Genomic DNA, 13,018 nt, shown 5'->3' with positions numbered 1-13,018 from the left:
ACACACACACTTTGATGTTGAAAATTTGGACAGATCCATGTATTCTTTGAAACAGGTGATCGTCGAACAAATGAGCCTACAACAACGAATCTCGAAACCAATGCGATCCTCCGCCTAAATACTCTCTGAAAATCTTGTTAGTAATAAGAGAAAAGAGAGAACGATAGGCACCCGTGGTGTTCTGTTCTTTTTATAGGTGTTGGGGCCTGGGCCGACCAGGAATAACAGTACTTGGTATGCAACGTGGTGAGGTTCACTGATGTACGAGATTATGACTTTCTGATAGGGGACATTTCCAATGTAGAGTAGCAACCCGTCGCCCACCACCATGTCTTGAACTTGGTCTGTTGCCATCTCCATAATGTATGTGCATTGCAACAGGGTGTGTCGCGCCTCTCGTACATCCCTACAAGCACTAGTGTTGTTCCCTCCTCTAGTCGTACGTCTATAGGAGGTTTGGTCTCCACTACCAACTATCGTCACTCGAGCCTCACATATTTACTGTTTGATTTTCACCCTCAACATATATATTGTATTCTTTTCTTTATTTATAGATATATAAAAAGATAAAGAAAAAATAAAATAATAATATTTCTAAATTTAATTTGAAAAAAAAGCAAATTCAAAAGAAATAAGGTCACGTTTTACAACTAATTTTATGTTAATTACTTACTATTTCTTTCTAAATAAGAAAAATAAGATTAAATTTTAAAAAACTATATTTTATTTAATTTTTAAAAGTAAATACTAAAGTAAAGAAACAAATTTTATAAATATAATTTTCTTAAAAAATAAAAAAAAAAGAGATCGGCTCTGTTGGAAAATTGAAGATGAAGTAATTAAATTGGATATATTAGATAAATAGCTAACTTTATCTATAAAATTTTACCTAAAAATTCAAAAGCTTATGAAAATTGATATGAATTGATTAAAAATATAATTTTTTCATTGAATTTATCTTATTTCAAAATCTTTATAGCATATTTCTTGAGTGCATTTATTCTAGACAGTGGACCTCAATCCAAGTTCATACTACTTCAACTCAAATGTGTTTCTTGAAAATTCTCTCGCCCAAGTCTCCCTTTGTTTTCGAAGGTCAGTAGTTTGATTAATCCTGATACAAGGTTTTGGAGAATGGATTTAATTAGAGATGCAGACATTTTATCAATTCCTGTTGGTAGGGGAAGGGGGGTGATAGATTAATATGACACTATGAAAAGACGGGGGTTTATACAGTTAAAAGTGGGTACAAGTTTGCGCTCTCAAAGCAACCGAATCCTGAAGCATCCTCGTCGACTTATTAAATACATCCTCTTGGTGGAAAGGTGTGTGGAAGATGACTCTCCCTTGCAAACTTAAAGTGTTCTTTTGGCGGCTTTGCTTAGATAGGCTCCCCACTGGCGCCAGTCTATGCAAAAGGCGAGTAGACGTTTCCAAATTGTGTTTTTTTGCGGAAGAAAAGGGGAGGATATTTATCATGTGTTTTGGGAGTGCAAGGTTTCAAAATCAAAGTGGGAAGCTTCTAAATTTGTTAATCTTCCTACTAGGCCACCTCACCAAAATTCTACACTTTTTCTCAGAGACTGGCAAGAAAGATTGGGTTGGTCTGAGTTTTTGAGGAAGTGATCGTGTTATTATGGGGAATTTGGAATCAAAGAAATGGGAAGGCCTTCAATCCAAGTGGGGCAGATCTTCATGGTGATTTAGCTGAATGGGCTAGTTCCTACATCAGGGCATATAGAGCAGCAAATTCCAACCCTCCTCAGATTCGGCAAACAAGTGAAATCAGGTGGCACCCACCAAGTTATGGGGTTTATAAAATCAATACAGATGCATCTTTTTCTTCATCGAATTCAAATGCTGGTCTGGGTATCATCATAAGAAATTATCGAGGACAAATAATGGCGACAGCAACAAAATACCTGCAGAATGTCATGTCGGTGGATGAAGCAGAAGCTTTAGCAGCGGTGGAAGGGTTGAGAGTAGCGATGGAGTCCGGCATATACCCTGTGGAATTGGAGATGGATTCCATTCGAATTTTCAAGCTATTCAACAAGGAAATGGAAGACATTTCTGAGATTGGAGAAATTATTTCAGATGCCCGTGATAGTGTGGCTCCTTTTTTGCAAGCCTCTTTCAAATTTACGAAAAGGGAGGGGAATGAAGCAGCTCACCTGCTTGCTAGGCGTGCTCTTCTGCACCACGAACAGTTAATTTTGCTCGAAGATTGGCCGAACTCTACTCTGTGCTTTCGTTGGAGTGTGTGGATTGCTTAGTTTAGGTTTTACAGCCTTTTGTTTCAATCAAAAAAAAAAAAAAACTCAAATTTTGTTAGGGGCAAAGGAATACTATTATTATTTAAATAAAAATATTTTTAGTTTTTACTTGGGACACAATTCCACATTCTATTTCTTAAATTAATCTTACCTTCTCTATTATTAAATATTTTAGATGTGATTATTTATTTTCACTTTTCTAATTTATTCATTTCTTTATTGTTATGTACATCTTCGATCACTTCTCCCACCTTCTATTTCTATTTTGAGAAATATCATTTTATTAAAGAATGTAGGATTAACTCAAGATGGGATACTAGTGGATCAATTTTATAGGTATAAAAATTAAAAATATTTTTATCTAAATAATAATAGTACTCCTCTACGGAGCATAATTTGAGTTGAAGTAATCCGAAACTTCTCCTAGACATTTACGCGATCATTTTACCTCTATAAAGAGGTTGATCCCATTCATTTTTAGGATGATATTGACGTGGCAGGTATAGTGAATGAACGAGTGTTTATATACTTTTGGTAGTACGAAAATTTTTCTGACATGATATTCTGTCATTTGTCCACGTGTATAGAACAACATTCGCGTGTCCATGCCCGAGAAGTGTTGCGATCCAGCTCCAGCTCCAGGCCACAACCATTTATCCGCTTGCTTGCTTCCATTTATATAAATTATCTCGCCTAAATACAAACCCAAAAAAAAAAGAATCTTAATTTATTCTTCTCGCCGCCGCTGTAATGGGTCTTTTGGATCGTTGCGCCGATGTCTTCAACTTCTCTCACAGCCACAGCCACAGCGGCCACAGCAAGAAGCTCAAGAAAAACAATCAACTTCAGGTACGTACCATTCAAATTCATTAACCCACCTTAATTAATTATTAATTTTAGAATAAGAGTTTAATTAATAATGTTTTTTTTTTTGGTTGCAGAGGGTGGAGATAAAAGTGAAGATGGACTGCGAAGGGTGCGAGAGGAAGGTGAAGAAGTCGGTGGAGGGGATGAAGGGGGTGACGGAGGTGGAGGTGGAGCCGAAGCGGAGCAAGCTTACGGTGGTCGGTTACGTGGACCCCGACAAGGTCCTCCGCCGCGTCCGCCACCGGACCGGGAAGACGGCGGACCTCTGGCCTTACGTGCCCTACGACGTCGTCCAACACCCATACGCTCCCGGAACTTACGACAAGAAGGCGCCGCCGGGGTACGTCCGCAATGCCGCCGCTAACCCGGACGCCGCGCCGCTCGCACGTGCCAGCTCCGTCGAGGTCCAGTACACCACCGCCTTCAGCGACGACAATCCCAATGCCTGTGCTTTAATGTAATCTTAATATTGCAGTTCATCAAATCTTTTCCTTTTTACTGGAAGGGCCAAGGTTATTACTTGTAAATATAACACCTTTTTTCTTTTAGGAAGGTTGTACTTTGTAGCGTAGCTCAACTTGTAATATATATATATATATATATATATATATTAACTTATTTGGAGTGAGAGAGTTTATATTACAAGTTTAGTTTTAGAGGTCTTTTTTTCTCATTTATTTTTATTGTAATAATATAAAAACAGAGTATTTAACGTAGTGAAGCGAAGTTTCTTATATTTAGAGATTTTTTTCTAAAAAATAAGATATTAAATTATATAAGAAAATAGAAAAAAGGTAACAATCTTTAAAAAATTGGATTAGTTAAAAAGTATTAAAATGAATTAAATTGTATTTAAGTTTTACCATTTTCAAACAAATTATTATTAAATAGATTAATAATATTGTATGATATATTAATAAAAATATTTTTGTAAAAATGAATACGCGTCTCTAAAGTGAAAAAGATGTATTAGTAAAAATTGAATTATCCTTACTTCAATAATTTGTATTGAAAAAATATTTTTATAAAAAATGAACACATCTAAAATGTAGAAAAAAGTTATTAAGATGTAGATTCTTACTCATCCCATAAGAAATTTATAATTTTGATGATAATTCAATGGAGAACAAAGACAATCTAAATTGGGCCTAGGCCCAATAAGATTTCGGAATGGGCTAGCCCTTTAACATTCGCGCGCTCGAAGCGCAACTTTGGTTAGCTTCTCATAGACGCCTTTCGCCGAGTCTTCCCTATAAAAACTCACCGCGTTCTCCTCGAACCCGCGAAATCCGCTCGGTAAATTTGTAAACCTCTGGCGCGACCAAACTTCTCTCTTCTTCTACCTGGAGAAGAGATCTTCCATTGAAACTCACTCTCTGCTCTGCTGATTTGCCACTCCGAATCTTCAAAATGGATTTACAACTCCCCTCCGTATGGTTTTCTAAATTATAGATTATGTCTCGGAGGATGAAGAAGACGGAGAAGAACCTGGTTTTATTATCGTCGGATGAAGAAGAACACTGTAGCGGTCGATCATCTGGTTCGAAACGCAGTAACAGCAAGATGAAGTCGAGATCACCATTTCCTCGGAAGAGCACTCGGCAAGTGAAGAAGGCTCGACTCCTAGGTTCTCGGTCTAGCTTGCATAAGGATTCCCGTAACTTTGACGAGGTACATATCAAATTCTTTTTGTTGCTTATCCAAGCTTCACATTACTCTATTATCTCCGTCTTGGATTCTGGAGTGTGTGCGTGTGAGAATGAATTCCACTGGTTTGTAGTTGTTCTGAAGAAAAACATTCGTTCAGTCCGCATTTTTGTCTTATTTTCTCGAGCTCGGTCCTTATGTTAAGCGAAATGTTGACAATCAGGAGGAGTTTTGAGTTTTCCTATGCCGAACTTTTTTCTCCTTACTTCAAATATTATTTTTCGAGGGCTTTTCAGTTAAGTCTACTATTCTTTTTCGCTAATGTGATTTTTGATGAGTTACTTCGTTAATGCAGTTCAACTTAATATGTGAAGATTTTGATCAAGTATTTTCTGCCTTCAAGGTATCTGCTGGTACGCCATTACTGTGTCACTGTAGTTTCTTTCAGTTTTTCTATGGATCTCTTTGGTGTATATCAATGGAATGATCTTCCGCTAATCTATATTCTACAGTGGAGTCAGTTAGATGGAAATTAGAACAATCTGAAGTTGAAGTTAAAATTTATTTTCAAATATCTCAGTATTTTTACAACTAGTTTTCGAATTGCATATTGAAGTTAGAACCTCTGTGATTTTAGTTTAGATTAGTTACGTTTAGCTTCTTGCTTGATGTGCATCAGGTTCTGGGGGCATTTGCACAAATGAATTATGGATTAATAAATACAAACCACGTTCGTTGGAAGAGCTTGCTGTACACAAGAAGAAGGTCATTCTAGCTCGCTTCTTTGTCTATTTCAAGTTCTTTGTCCATTTCAAATGTTATATCGATGTCTTTTTCTATGTCATGGCAGGTAGAAGAAGTGAAGGTATGGTTTGAAGAAAGGTTGAGATCACCTAAGGTAATCCTATTATTTTGAAGGTTTTTATATTGATAGGTCGAAATATTAATGATAAATGAAGTAAGACGGTATACATGGTCAATTTAAAATATTTGAAGGTTTCCATTGTTTGTTCCTGCCATCCATTGTTAGGTTTTGATGATTTCATTTTACACGGTTTGCAGGACCTTCCCAGCAATCATGTTCTTGTCATCACTGGTCCTGCTGGAGTTGGGAAATCCGTATGTGGCTGTGATTATCTTTCACGGACTTATGCTTATAGATATTTATATTTCTCATTTTAAGCACAGATGCCGAGTTATGTTTTGAACTTAGTATTGCCATCTAACTGATATCTTATGTCAATAGCATGTAATTGGTTTTCTTTGATTTGTGAACTTGGAAATCTCTGATATTTGTCCTGATCAGTCTAGTTTTGCGTCACTTTTTTATTCTTAAATTTTAAAGCGCTTCAATGTTATTCCAGTACACGTTATCTAACTTACAGGGTAAAGTTCACTTGGTTACTATATGTATATCTGTACTTTATCATTTGCTTCTAACTTGAACTTTATTTGTCTAAGTGAATTTAATATGGTATTGGGACATCCACTAATGAATTTGTGGAAATTATTGTTATTTTGGTCATTTTATCATTTTGAAGTGCTCAAGGGGTAGTCCTGTTGGCTAGGGCCTAGGGTCTCTTGGTCATACTGGTTTATAGGTCTCAAGTTTGAATCATTTTATCATTTGAAATCAATTAGTGCATGCATGCTTTTTCATCTGTATTGTTCCTTCTCATTATACTTTCGTCTTAAACCTTGCTATTTCTTTTAAATTATTAAAAAGAATCCCTGCTCCTGCAGGCAACTGTTCATGTGGTAGCATCTCATCTTGGAGCCAGATTATGTGAATGGGATACACCTACTCCTGTGGTTTGGCAAGAGCATCTGCATAACTCAAGTGCAGGTACTCTAATAAATCAATATAAGGCTTCCTTATGGAGTAGATCAAATGCAATATCATACTGGTTCAAGATGCTCTCTTATTGTTGGAAGGTTTATTGCTCATCCTACATTGTCTTGGTGTCTTATTGGCATACACCTCCTAGATAAAGAAAATTGCTCATTTTATTAGATCTTTCAAGCCATGTGAAGTGAAACACTTGCATTCTTTGCTTGAAAATTTCTCATCAACTATATTTTTAATATATGAAAATAATAGTGTTGAGGGTTGATCTAATCAGGTTGCATGTTTGTGTAGTTAATTAAGACAACATGTAGAACACACCTTCACACATATTTACTCTATGATGTGCTTCTGCGAGGTATGGTTTTGATACGTCTATTAATGTTGTGTAACCTATAGATTTTTCTGTTATTGATGAGAGTCTTTCATCTTCTAATGTTTGCGAAAAAATTTCTGGCCCTGACTTGTCTTCAATCAGGGCTACAGTACACATCTAAACTGGATGAGTTTGAAAGTTTTATTGAGAGAATGAGGAAGTATGGAGTAATATCTTCATGCTCTCTTGGAGAATCAAAACAACCGGTCATACTCTTGATAGATGATCTTCCTTTGACCCATGGGAAGGCTGCTCTTCAAAGACTTCAGAACTGTTTGCAAATTTTTGTGCAATCAACTCAAGTTCCAACAGCCATTTTGATTACGGATTGTGCTAAAGGTGAAACAACAGACCTCACCGTACGGTACTTGGAAGAGCTTCAGCTGTGTCTTGAGAATGCTGGGGCTTGTAAGGTTACTTTCCTGAATAAGATTGTAGGGCTTGTCATTGTTTAGGGATTAAAGCATATCTAATGGTGCTGCTGACACTGGATTACTTTTTTCAGGTTGCATTTAATCCTGTAACTAATAACTCCATTAAAAAGGTAATTTCCAGAATTTGTAGTCAAGAACAGTACAATCTGGCAGTTGATCAGATTGATGCAATAGCTAAAGCAAGTGGTGGTGACGTGAGGCATGCAATCATGTCTTCACAATTATTTTGTCTGAAACCAAGTCAGATTTGTTCTTTATCAACACCTAGTGCTCCGACATCTACAAAAGAATATGAAGAGGCGTCTCCTATTGTGGGAGATGATGGATTCTCTTTTCAATTTGGGCGAGATGAGACACTCTCTTTGTTCCATGCCCTGGGAAAGTTTCTGCATAACAAACGACAGATTAAAAATGATTCTGAGCCAGGTCTGTTTCATCTGTGAATAATGTGCCGAGGTGGAAGGGCTGGTAATTTGGAATTTGAATTTTAAAAAGAGTAATGCGAAGCTTTGGGTGGGATTCTATTCACAGTGTCATGAAAGATTTCTCAAGCTCGGTACCTTGTTTATGTTTGCAGATGGTGCGTTTTGTGTTCAAGAAAGTTTGTTGAGATTGCCACTTAAAATGGAGCCTCCAGAAAAGGTTCTATGTCAAGCACATGGGCAAGCCAGGTCGATTGCTGATTTTCTACATGAAAACGGTGAGCTTATCTGCTATGCTGCTATGTGTTGGTGTATCACTGTTATTGCTCTTGTATAATAGTTTCTTTTCTTTTCCCCCGTGTCCATGTATTATGGGACTTTGAGGCGGAAAAAGAATACTATCAGCAGTTATGTATTATTTTGACTCCTTTGAAACAAGATTTCGTTTATTTTCAACTTTTTCACACTTTTCTTGCAGTTCTTGACTTCATGAATGAGGAAGCAATAGATGATGCATGGCTCGTGGCTTCGTATTTGGGGGATGCTGACACTCTCATTTCTTCTTATGATGGAATCCTAGCTAGACATAACGATGCAGAAAATATTTTACACCTGGCTGCTGCTTCAGTTGCCGTCCGTGGGGTATTATTTGGCAACTCTCATCCATTGTCTTCCAGGTGGTTCTTATGAATATAAATGATTATTCGAAAGCAAAAACTATTACATTTTTACAAATTTTGACTCTTCCAAGTACGCAGGTGGCATGCTATTCGTAGACCAAAGCTTTGGCAAACCGAGGGATCTTCATTGTTCAATAAGGTGAATTGAGTTCTACAACAGTTTTACTGTTAAACCAAGGTGCCGAGCCCCTCTACAGAGGGTATTTTCAATTCCACTGCTTGGCCTACAGTAGATAATAGATATTAGGGTTTTTGGGCGTCTTCTTTAGGTTTTTAGCTGCTAGAAGTTTTTCAAACGGACACTATATTATGTTCTGACTAGTGAATTGATACTAGGCACATCGTTTTAGGTAACCTCTCTGTTGGATTAAGTTATTGGATCTGCCAGGGAAAGATTTATGTCGCAATAGCTACGAACGTTCTAAGTTGATGTTATACTAGTAGATAATTTCTCTTGTTTTTTCCCCTCCAATGTGTTGCAGACCGAGATGGCAAAACAAAGATTTATTGCTTATGGTGGGCTCAGTTCGGCTGATATTTCAGTAGTTGCCACCGAGTACCTACCTGCGTTGAAGTGGCTTGGTAGTAGTGCAACCGGAGATCATGAAAATTTACAGGTGTTGACAGAAGTAAATGCAGATTTTGATTTAGTGGATTCCGGAGATGAAATTGAGGATTGGTAAATTAGATAGGCACCTCGTTATGTAAGCAAATCCCAATATGATTGGCAGTCTTGCTCCACACCAAGTTCGGTTTTGTAAAATGTTATGAACTTCTCTTCATTATTCAAATATTAATATGAAATTGAGTACAAATTATCGTCTTTGTTACAGAAATCCTGCGCCTTTTCATTTAAGACGGTGTCAAAATTGACCCTTGGGAATCAGCTTCCAGCAGACGTTTCCCAGAGGGAGTTCTGAGTAGGTACGGTCGTATGTTTCTCAAATATGTTGAAATTTTTAGCGTAATAGTGTCAGCTGTGATGTATATATAAATACACGAATTGCATATAATTCGACTGTGCAAATGGATCATAGGGAAATATTATGAGGTAATGCCTTAAGAAAATAAACTTCCGAAAATTTAATGAGATATCTATTTACAGAAACACACGACTAACCATAAGCGCTGAAAAACTATCAGTTCTACAAAATTCCCGGCTCTGTATTTTTACTCCCGCGCCAATTCAAAGGAGTAGGCGCGGTCATTCCTTCTCACCCCGTCATAAAAGCGAGCAAAATAGTTCACTTGCATCATATTTTTCGTGACCTCAACGAAATCTTCCATCAAAATGAATGATGTTAGATGCCTTGCTTACACTTTTTCCAGCAAACTCTCCCCTTGTCGAATTCACATCTATGCACAGGAATTGGTCGGAATAACCCTCTTTTGATCCAGGCCTTGTTCTTACGGTAGTAATCTCTTCACCTCATGCTGGCCAGGATTCTTAGTTTGATTGTAAACTCCCTCGTATGCGTGCATACATACACTTGAAAACCCAACCATTGCTTGGAAAACATGCGGAAAACTCATCTGCAAGTTATTTATTGTCATTGCCCTCGTCACACTTATCAAGTTTTCATGCTTTTGCTTCTCATCTCGAGCTTTTGTTCTCAAGTTCTCCACCTTATTTTGCTTCTCCTGAACTGGGTCTCTCCCTTTAGTGGATGCCGAGCATTCTCGCATCGAATGCGAGACATATTTACTTTCCAGTGATCTTAGCTCAGTAGCTCTCTTCTCCAGCTCTTTTGAGGCAGAATCTGCCTTCTTCTTTTGCCTGTATTCCTCGGCTTGTTGAACAACAATAGCATGAATTACTGTTAAGAAGCTCTTGATTCCTTCGGAAGCCACTTTGTCTGGAATCCTATCAACTGCCAGGTTCCATTCTTCACAGAGAGAGTAAATTCTAGAATCTTGACCTGTTCGTACTAGTGGGTTTCCACTTATCTGGAAAAGGCTAAGCCGGAGCCAGCCTGTAAGAGATTGGACGTAATCCCGTTGAGCTTTCACTATATTGCAAAAAGAAACATGCCATTGCTGGACTTCAAGCTCAAGTTGGAGAGTAGATTGGCGGTGGATCTCGGATGTGGGCTCGGCAGATGGTATGATGTTCAGATATTTGAGCTGCTCAACAATGTGTGTTTGGACCTGATGGCACTCGTACATACTTCTCCACATGCACATCAATCTGTATAAACCAGAACAAATCTTAGTGTTTTAGAATAGGAAATCTCCCAAATTAAAATGCAATCTTAGTGTGCTTAGTAGTTCCATCTAGGCTTCCTAAAACACCAGAAGGTAGCAAAACAAAATCTGTACAAGTGAACTGTGAAATCATGCAGAAAATGGACCTCACACAGGTTGTCTGGGTCAACCAATTCAAATCAATCATATCTTAAAAGGTGAAATGAAAAATAATGGCTCTCTAAAATCCTCAGCCAATTTGAATCGTTCTGTGACTCTCCTGAACTCGGGAATAATGCAAGCATCAGGATAGTAGTGATTTCCCATTTATGATGAGGCCAAAACACAAGTTTGAAAGAGACTAACCCTTTGACAAGCTCAAGGAGTTGTGGGTAGAGCTCAATTTCTCTTAGCTTGATGATTTCAGCAGACGTGGTTTCAATGGCCTGAGATGCAACCATCATCTGTGACTCCAACTTTTCAACCTCTTTCTTAGTCTTCTCAGTCTTTACATAATCCGCCCTCTTCAGCTCTAGCTTCCTCAACTGTTCCACCTTCTTCTCATGCTCTATCCTTATGGCCTCGGCAGTCTAGAAAAGCCACTCAAACATAATTTAACAAACTTTAGTGCACAGAATTCCACATTTTAGTTCATAAATGCCTTCAAATTCATTTAGAAACGCTAAAGGTTTCATCTTTGTTATACATATTGGACCCCATTTAGAAAAAAAAAAAAGAAAGTGAGAGTCATTTCAAATTAAAGACCACTTAAAGTACCAAAATGTCATATTATTCCACCAATCTTGAATGAAGATTTGATAGAGAAATACTAAAGTGAAAGCATTACCTTGACCTCCTGGTACAGTTTTTTCTCCCAAGCGTACAGCTTCTCCACTGTGGAGCAGTGGCTGGTGCTGCTATTACCAGCAGCACATCCATTCCCCATATGAGTCGCTGTTATTTCTTTACCAAATGCATCTGGTTTTGAGGTTGAAGAACCCCACACCCTCAACGAGGGACTCAAGCTCCACCCATTACTGTAGACTTGTCCTGCTAGCGACATGATAGGAAAACTCATCAGCATGCCTCATGATTCGAGGAATGTGGGTGAATATGATTATAGAGAAAAAAAAGAAAAAAGAATTGATTGTTTTACTACTTCTTTGATCTTAGATTTTACCTCCTTTGTTCTGAGAAGAAAAGGTGGGGACTTCCAAAAGCAAAGAGAGCTGAGCACCAGCATCAGCAGCTTTGAGAAAGTACTCGTCCAGCTCCTTGATAATCTCCACCAGGTCTTTAGTGTTTCTCGACACTACCATAGCGAGCTCAGTGCTTGAAGTATCCTTGGAAAAACCGCTCACCACTGACGGCGGCGGCGCGGAGCTCGCCGCGCCTGTTACCGTGACCATAGCCTCTGATGCAATGGTGGTGGCCTCCCATTCTTCCTCCGTCACAGTGCGAGATGTCGACGGCACAAAAGGGTCCCAGAAATCCCAGGTGGACGACGGCGGCGGCGGTGGCGGTGGCGGCGGAGGGAGAGCTGGGGAGGCCGTGATCGATGTCCAGGTGTCCGAACTGGGACTCATGGAAACAGGTGGTGGAGGAGGCGGCGGCGGCGTTCGTGGGGATGGAGATGGAAGCGCCGGCGGGAGGTGGTGGTGCTGAGGGCGGCGAATGTAGGTCTCAGCATTGGAAAACTTCCGGAGAGCGGCGCCGGTGCCACGGAGGGAACGAATGTACAAGCTGTGGGCTGCAGAAAAAGCTTGCCTCGCCTTCACCAACTGTTTGGTGTACCTCTTTCTTGCTTTGCACCTCGACACAGTTTCCTCTCTCTCTAGTCTAGAGTAACAGCAACCCATCTCAAGCGGACTGAGAGAAAATGTGAAAGAGAGCTTTTCAAAAGCAGAAAAAATCTCCGGCGGGTTTCTGCTTCCGATCTTCCGCCGATCCCCACATTCCGGTGAAGTTCACCAGAAAGGCAGATCTTCCATTGGTGGTGGTGGTGGTTCAGCCACTGTCAAACTCGTGCCTAAAAAGCTACTCTCTTTCTTTCCTTATTACTCGCTGGCAAAGCCGGTGCCTTTTTTCTCACTCTCGTAGACTAGCATTTGACCCATTTCAACCTCAGAGAGCTTCGCCCAGGCCACCTCACAGATAAATAAATAATTTTGTTTAAAAAGAAAAAACTATTAGGAAAATGGTTTTATAAAAAGGAGAAAAAAGGAAAAGGAAAAAGAAAAGGTTTGGGGTTGGAAGTATGTACTTAGGTGGTGGTGGGCAGAGGCA

The 13,018-nt window shown here is 39.0% G+C and overlaps 4 protein-coding genes across 9 annotated transcripts; 3 read left to right on the top strand and 1 right to left on the bottom strand.

The window, feature by feature from the left end:
- Positions 1-1,212: 1,212 nt before the first annotated feature.
- On the top strand, positions 1,213-2,276 carry LOC148213427 (uncharacterized). Its single transcript, XM_088124113.1, has 2 exons — positions 1,213-1,325; positions 1,658-2,276. Exons 1-2 carry the CDS (start codon positions 1,213-1,215, stop codon positions 2,274-2,276), a joined length of 732 nt encoding a protein of 243 aa, XP_087980239.1.
- Positions 2,277-2,886: 610 nt separating this feature from the next.
- On the top strand, positions 2,887-3,714 carry HIPP27 (Heavy metal transport/detoxification superfamily protein). Its single transcript, XM_022277399.2, has 2 exons — positions 2,887-3,125; positions 3,218-3,714. The coding sequence occupies exons 1-2, from the start codon at positions 3,027-3,029 to the stop codon at positions 3,602-3,604; spliced, it is 486 nt and encodes a 161-aa protein (XP_022133091.1). The 5' UTR covers positions 2,887-3,026; the 3' UTR covers positions 3,605-3,714.
- Positions 3,715-4,417: 703 nt separating this feature from the next.
- On the top strand, positions 4,418-12,090 carry ATRAD17 (RADIATION SENSITIVE 17). 5 transcript variants are annotated; one of them, XR_015791182.1, is made up of 14 exons: positions 4,418-4,814; positions 5,146-5,203; positions 5,470-5,555; positions 5,641-5,688; positions 5,853-5,909; positions 6,534-6,636; positions 7,115-7,425; positions 7,518-7,872; positions 8,024-8,146; positions 8,347-8,545; positions 8,627-8,687; positions 9,031-9,295; positions 9,382-9,472; positions 11,906-12,090. XR_015791182.1 is itself a non-coding variant. In XM_022277216.2 (12 exons), exons 1-12 carry the CDS (start codon positions 4,599-4,601, stop codon positions 9,229-9,231), a joined length of 1,818 nt encoding a protein of 605 aa, XP_022132908.1. In that variant the 5' UTR covers positions 4,418-4,598; the 3' UTR covers positions 9,232-9,363. The 5 variants fall into 5 exon arrangements, 2 of the variants coding, with proteins under 2 accessions (XP_022132908.1, XP_087980810.1); XR_015791181.1 differs by lacking the exon at positions 11,906-12,090 and having other exon boundaries at positions 9,382-9,561; XR_015791183.1 differs by lacking the exons at positions 9,382-9,472; positions 11,906-12,090 and having other exon boundaries at positions 8,627-8,748; positions 9,031-9,166.
- Positions 9,583-12,591, bottom strand: LOC111005466 (pyridoxal-phosphate-dependent serine hydroxymethyltransferase, putative (DUF632)). 2 transcript variants are annotated; one of them, XM_088124676.1, is made up of 4 exons: positions 11,913-12,591; positions 11,580-11,785; positions 11,099-11,322; positions 9,583-10,736 (listed from the first exon to the last, which is right to left on the bottom strand). In XM_088124676.1, exons 1-4 carry the CDS (start codon positions 12,589-12,591, stop codon positions 9,956-9,958), a joined length of 1,890 nt encoding a protein of 629 aa, XP_087980802.1. In that variant the 3' UTR covers positions 9,583-9,955. The 2 variants fall into 2 exon arrangements, with proteins under 2 accessions (XP_087980802.1, XP_087980803.1); XM_088124677.1 differs by having other exon boundaries at positions 11,580-11,782.
- Positions 12,592-13,018: the final 427 nt, after the last annotated feature.

The sequence above is a fragment of the Momordica charantia genome, assembly GCF_013281855.1.
Source record: "Momordica charantia cultivar OHB3-1 chromosome 1 unlocalized genomic scaffold, Mcharantia_2.0 BLBB01000001.1, whole genome shotgun sequence".
Lineage (NCBI taxonomy): Eukaryota > Viridiplantae > Streptophyta > Magnoliopsida > Cucurbitales > Cucurbitaceae > Momordica > Momordica charantia.
The sequence above is the reverse complement of the archived record's forward strand: the minus strand, read 5'-3'. Positions and strand labels throughout refer to the sequence as shown.

Bases quoted from the DNA above. Each gene is read 5' to 3' on its own strand.
- LOC148213427 (XM_088124113.1), top strand. From the start codon at position 1,213: ATGAAAAGACGGGGGTTTATACAGTTAAAAGTGGGTACAAGTTTGCGC. The intron at 1,326-1,657 runs GTGTGTGGAAGA...TTGGAATCAAAG, and splicing joins TACATCCTCTTGGTGGAAAG to AAATGGGAAGGCCTTCAATC.
- ATRAD17 (XM_022277216.2), top strand. From the start codon at position 4,599: ATGTCTCGGAGGATGAAGAAGACGGAGAAGAACCTGGTTTTATTATCG. The intron at 7,873-8,023 runs GTCTGTTTCATC...TTATGTTTGCAG, and splicing joins TAAAAATGATTCTGAGCCAG to ATGGTGCGTTTTGTGTTCAA. The intron at 8,147-8,346 runs GTGAGCTTATCT...CTTTTCTTGCAG, and splicing joins TGATTTTCTACATGAAAACG to TTCTTGACTTCATGAATGAG.
- LOC111005466 (XM_088124676.1), bottom strand. From the start codon at position 12,591: ATGGGTTGCTGTTACTCTAGACTAGAGAGAGAGGAAACTGTGTCGAGG. The intron at 11,786-11,912 runs GTAAAATCTAAG...TCATGTCGCTAG, and splicing joins TTCTTCTCAGAACAAAGGAG to CAGGACAAGTCTACAGTAAT. The intron at 11,323-11,579 runs GTAATGCTTTCA...TGGCTTTTCTAG, and splicing joins AACTGTACCAGGAGGTCAAG to ACTGCCGAGGCCATAAGGAT.
- HIPP27 (XM_022277399.2), top strand. From the start codon at position 3,027: ATGGGTCTTTTGGATCGTTGCGCCGATGTCTTCAACTTCTCTCACAGC. The intron at 3,126-3,217 runs GTACGTACCATT...TTTTGGTTGCAG, and splicing joins AGAAAAACAATCAACTTCAG to AGGGTGGAGATAAAAGTGAA.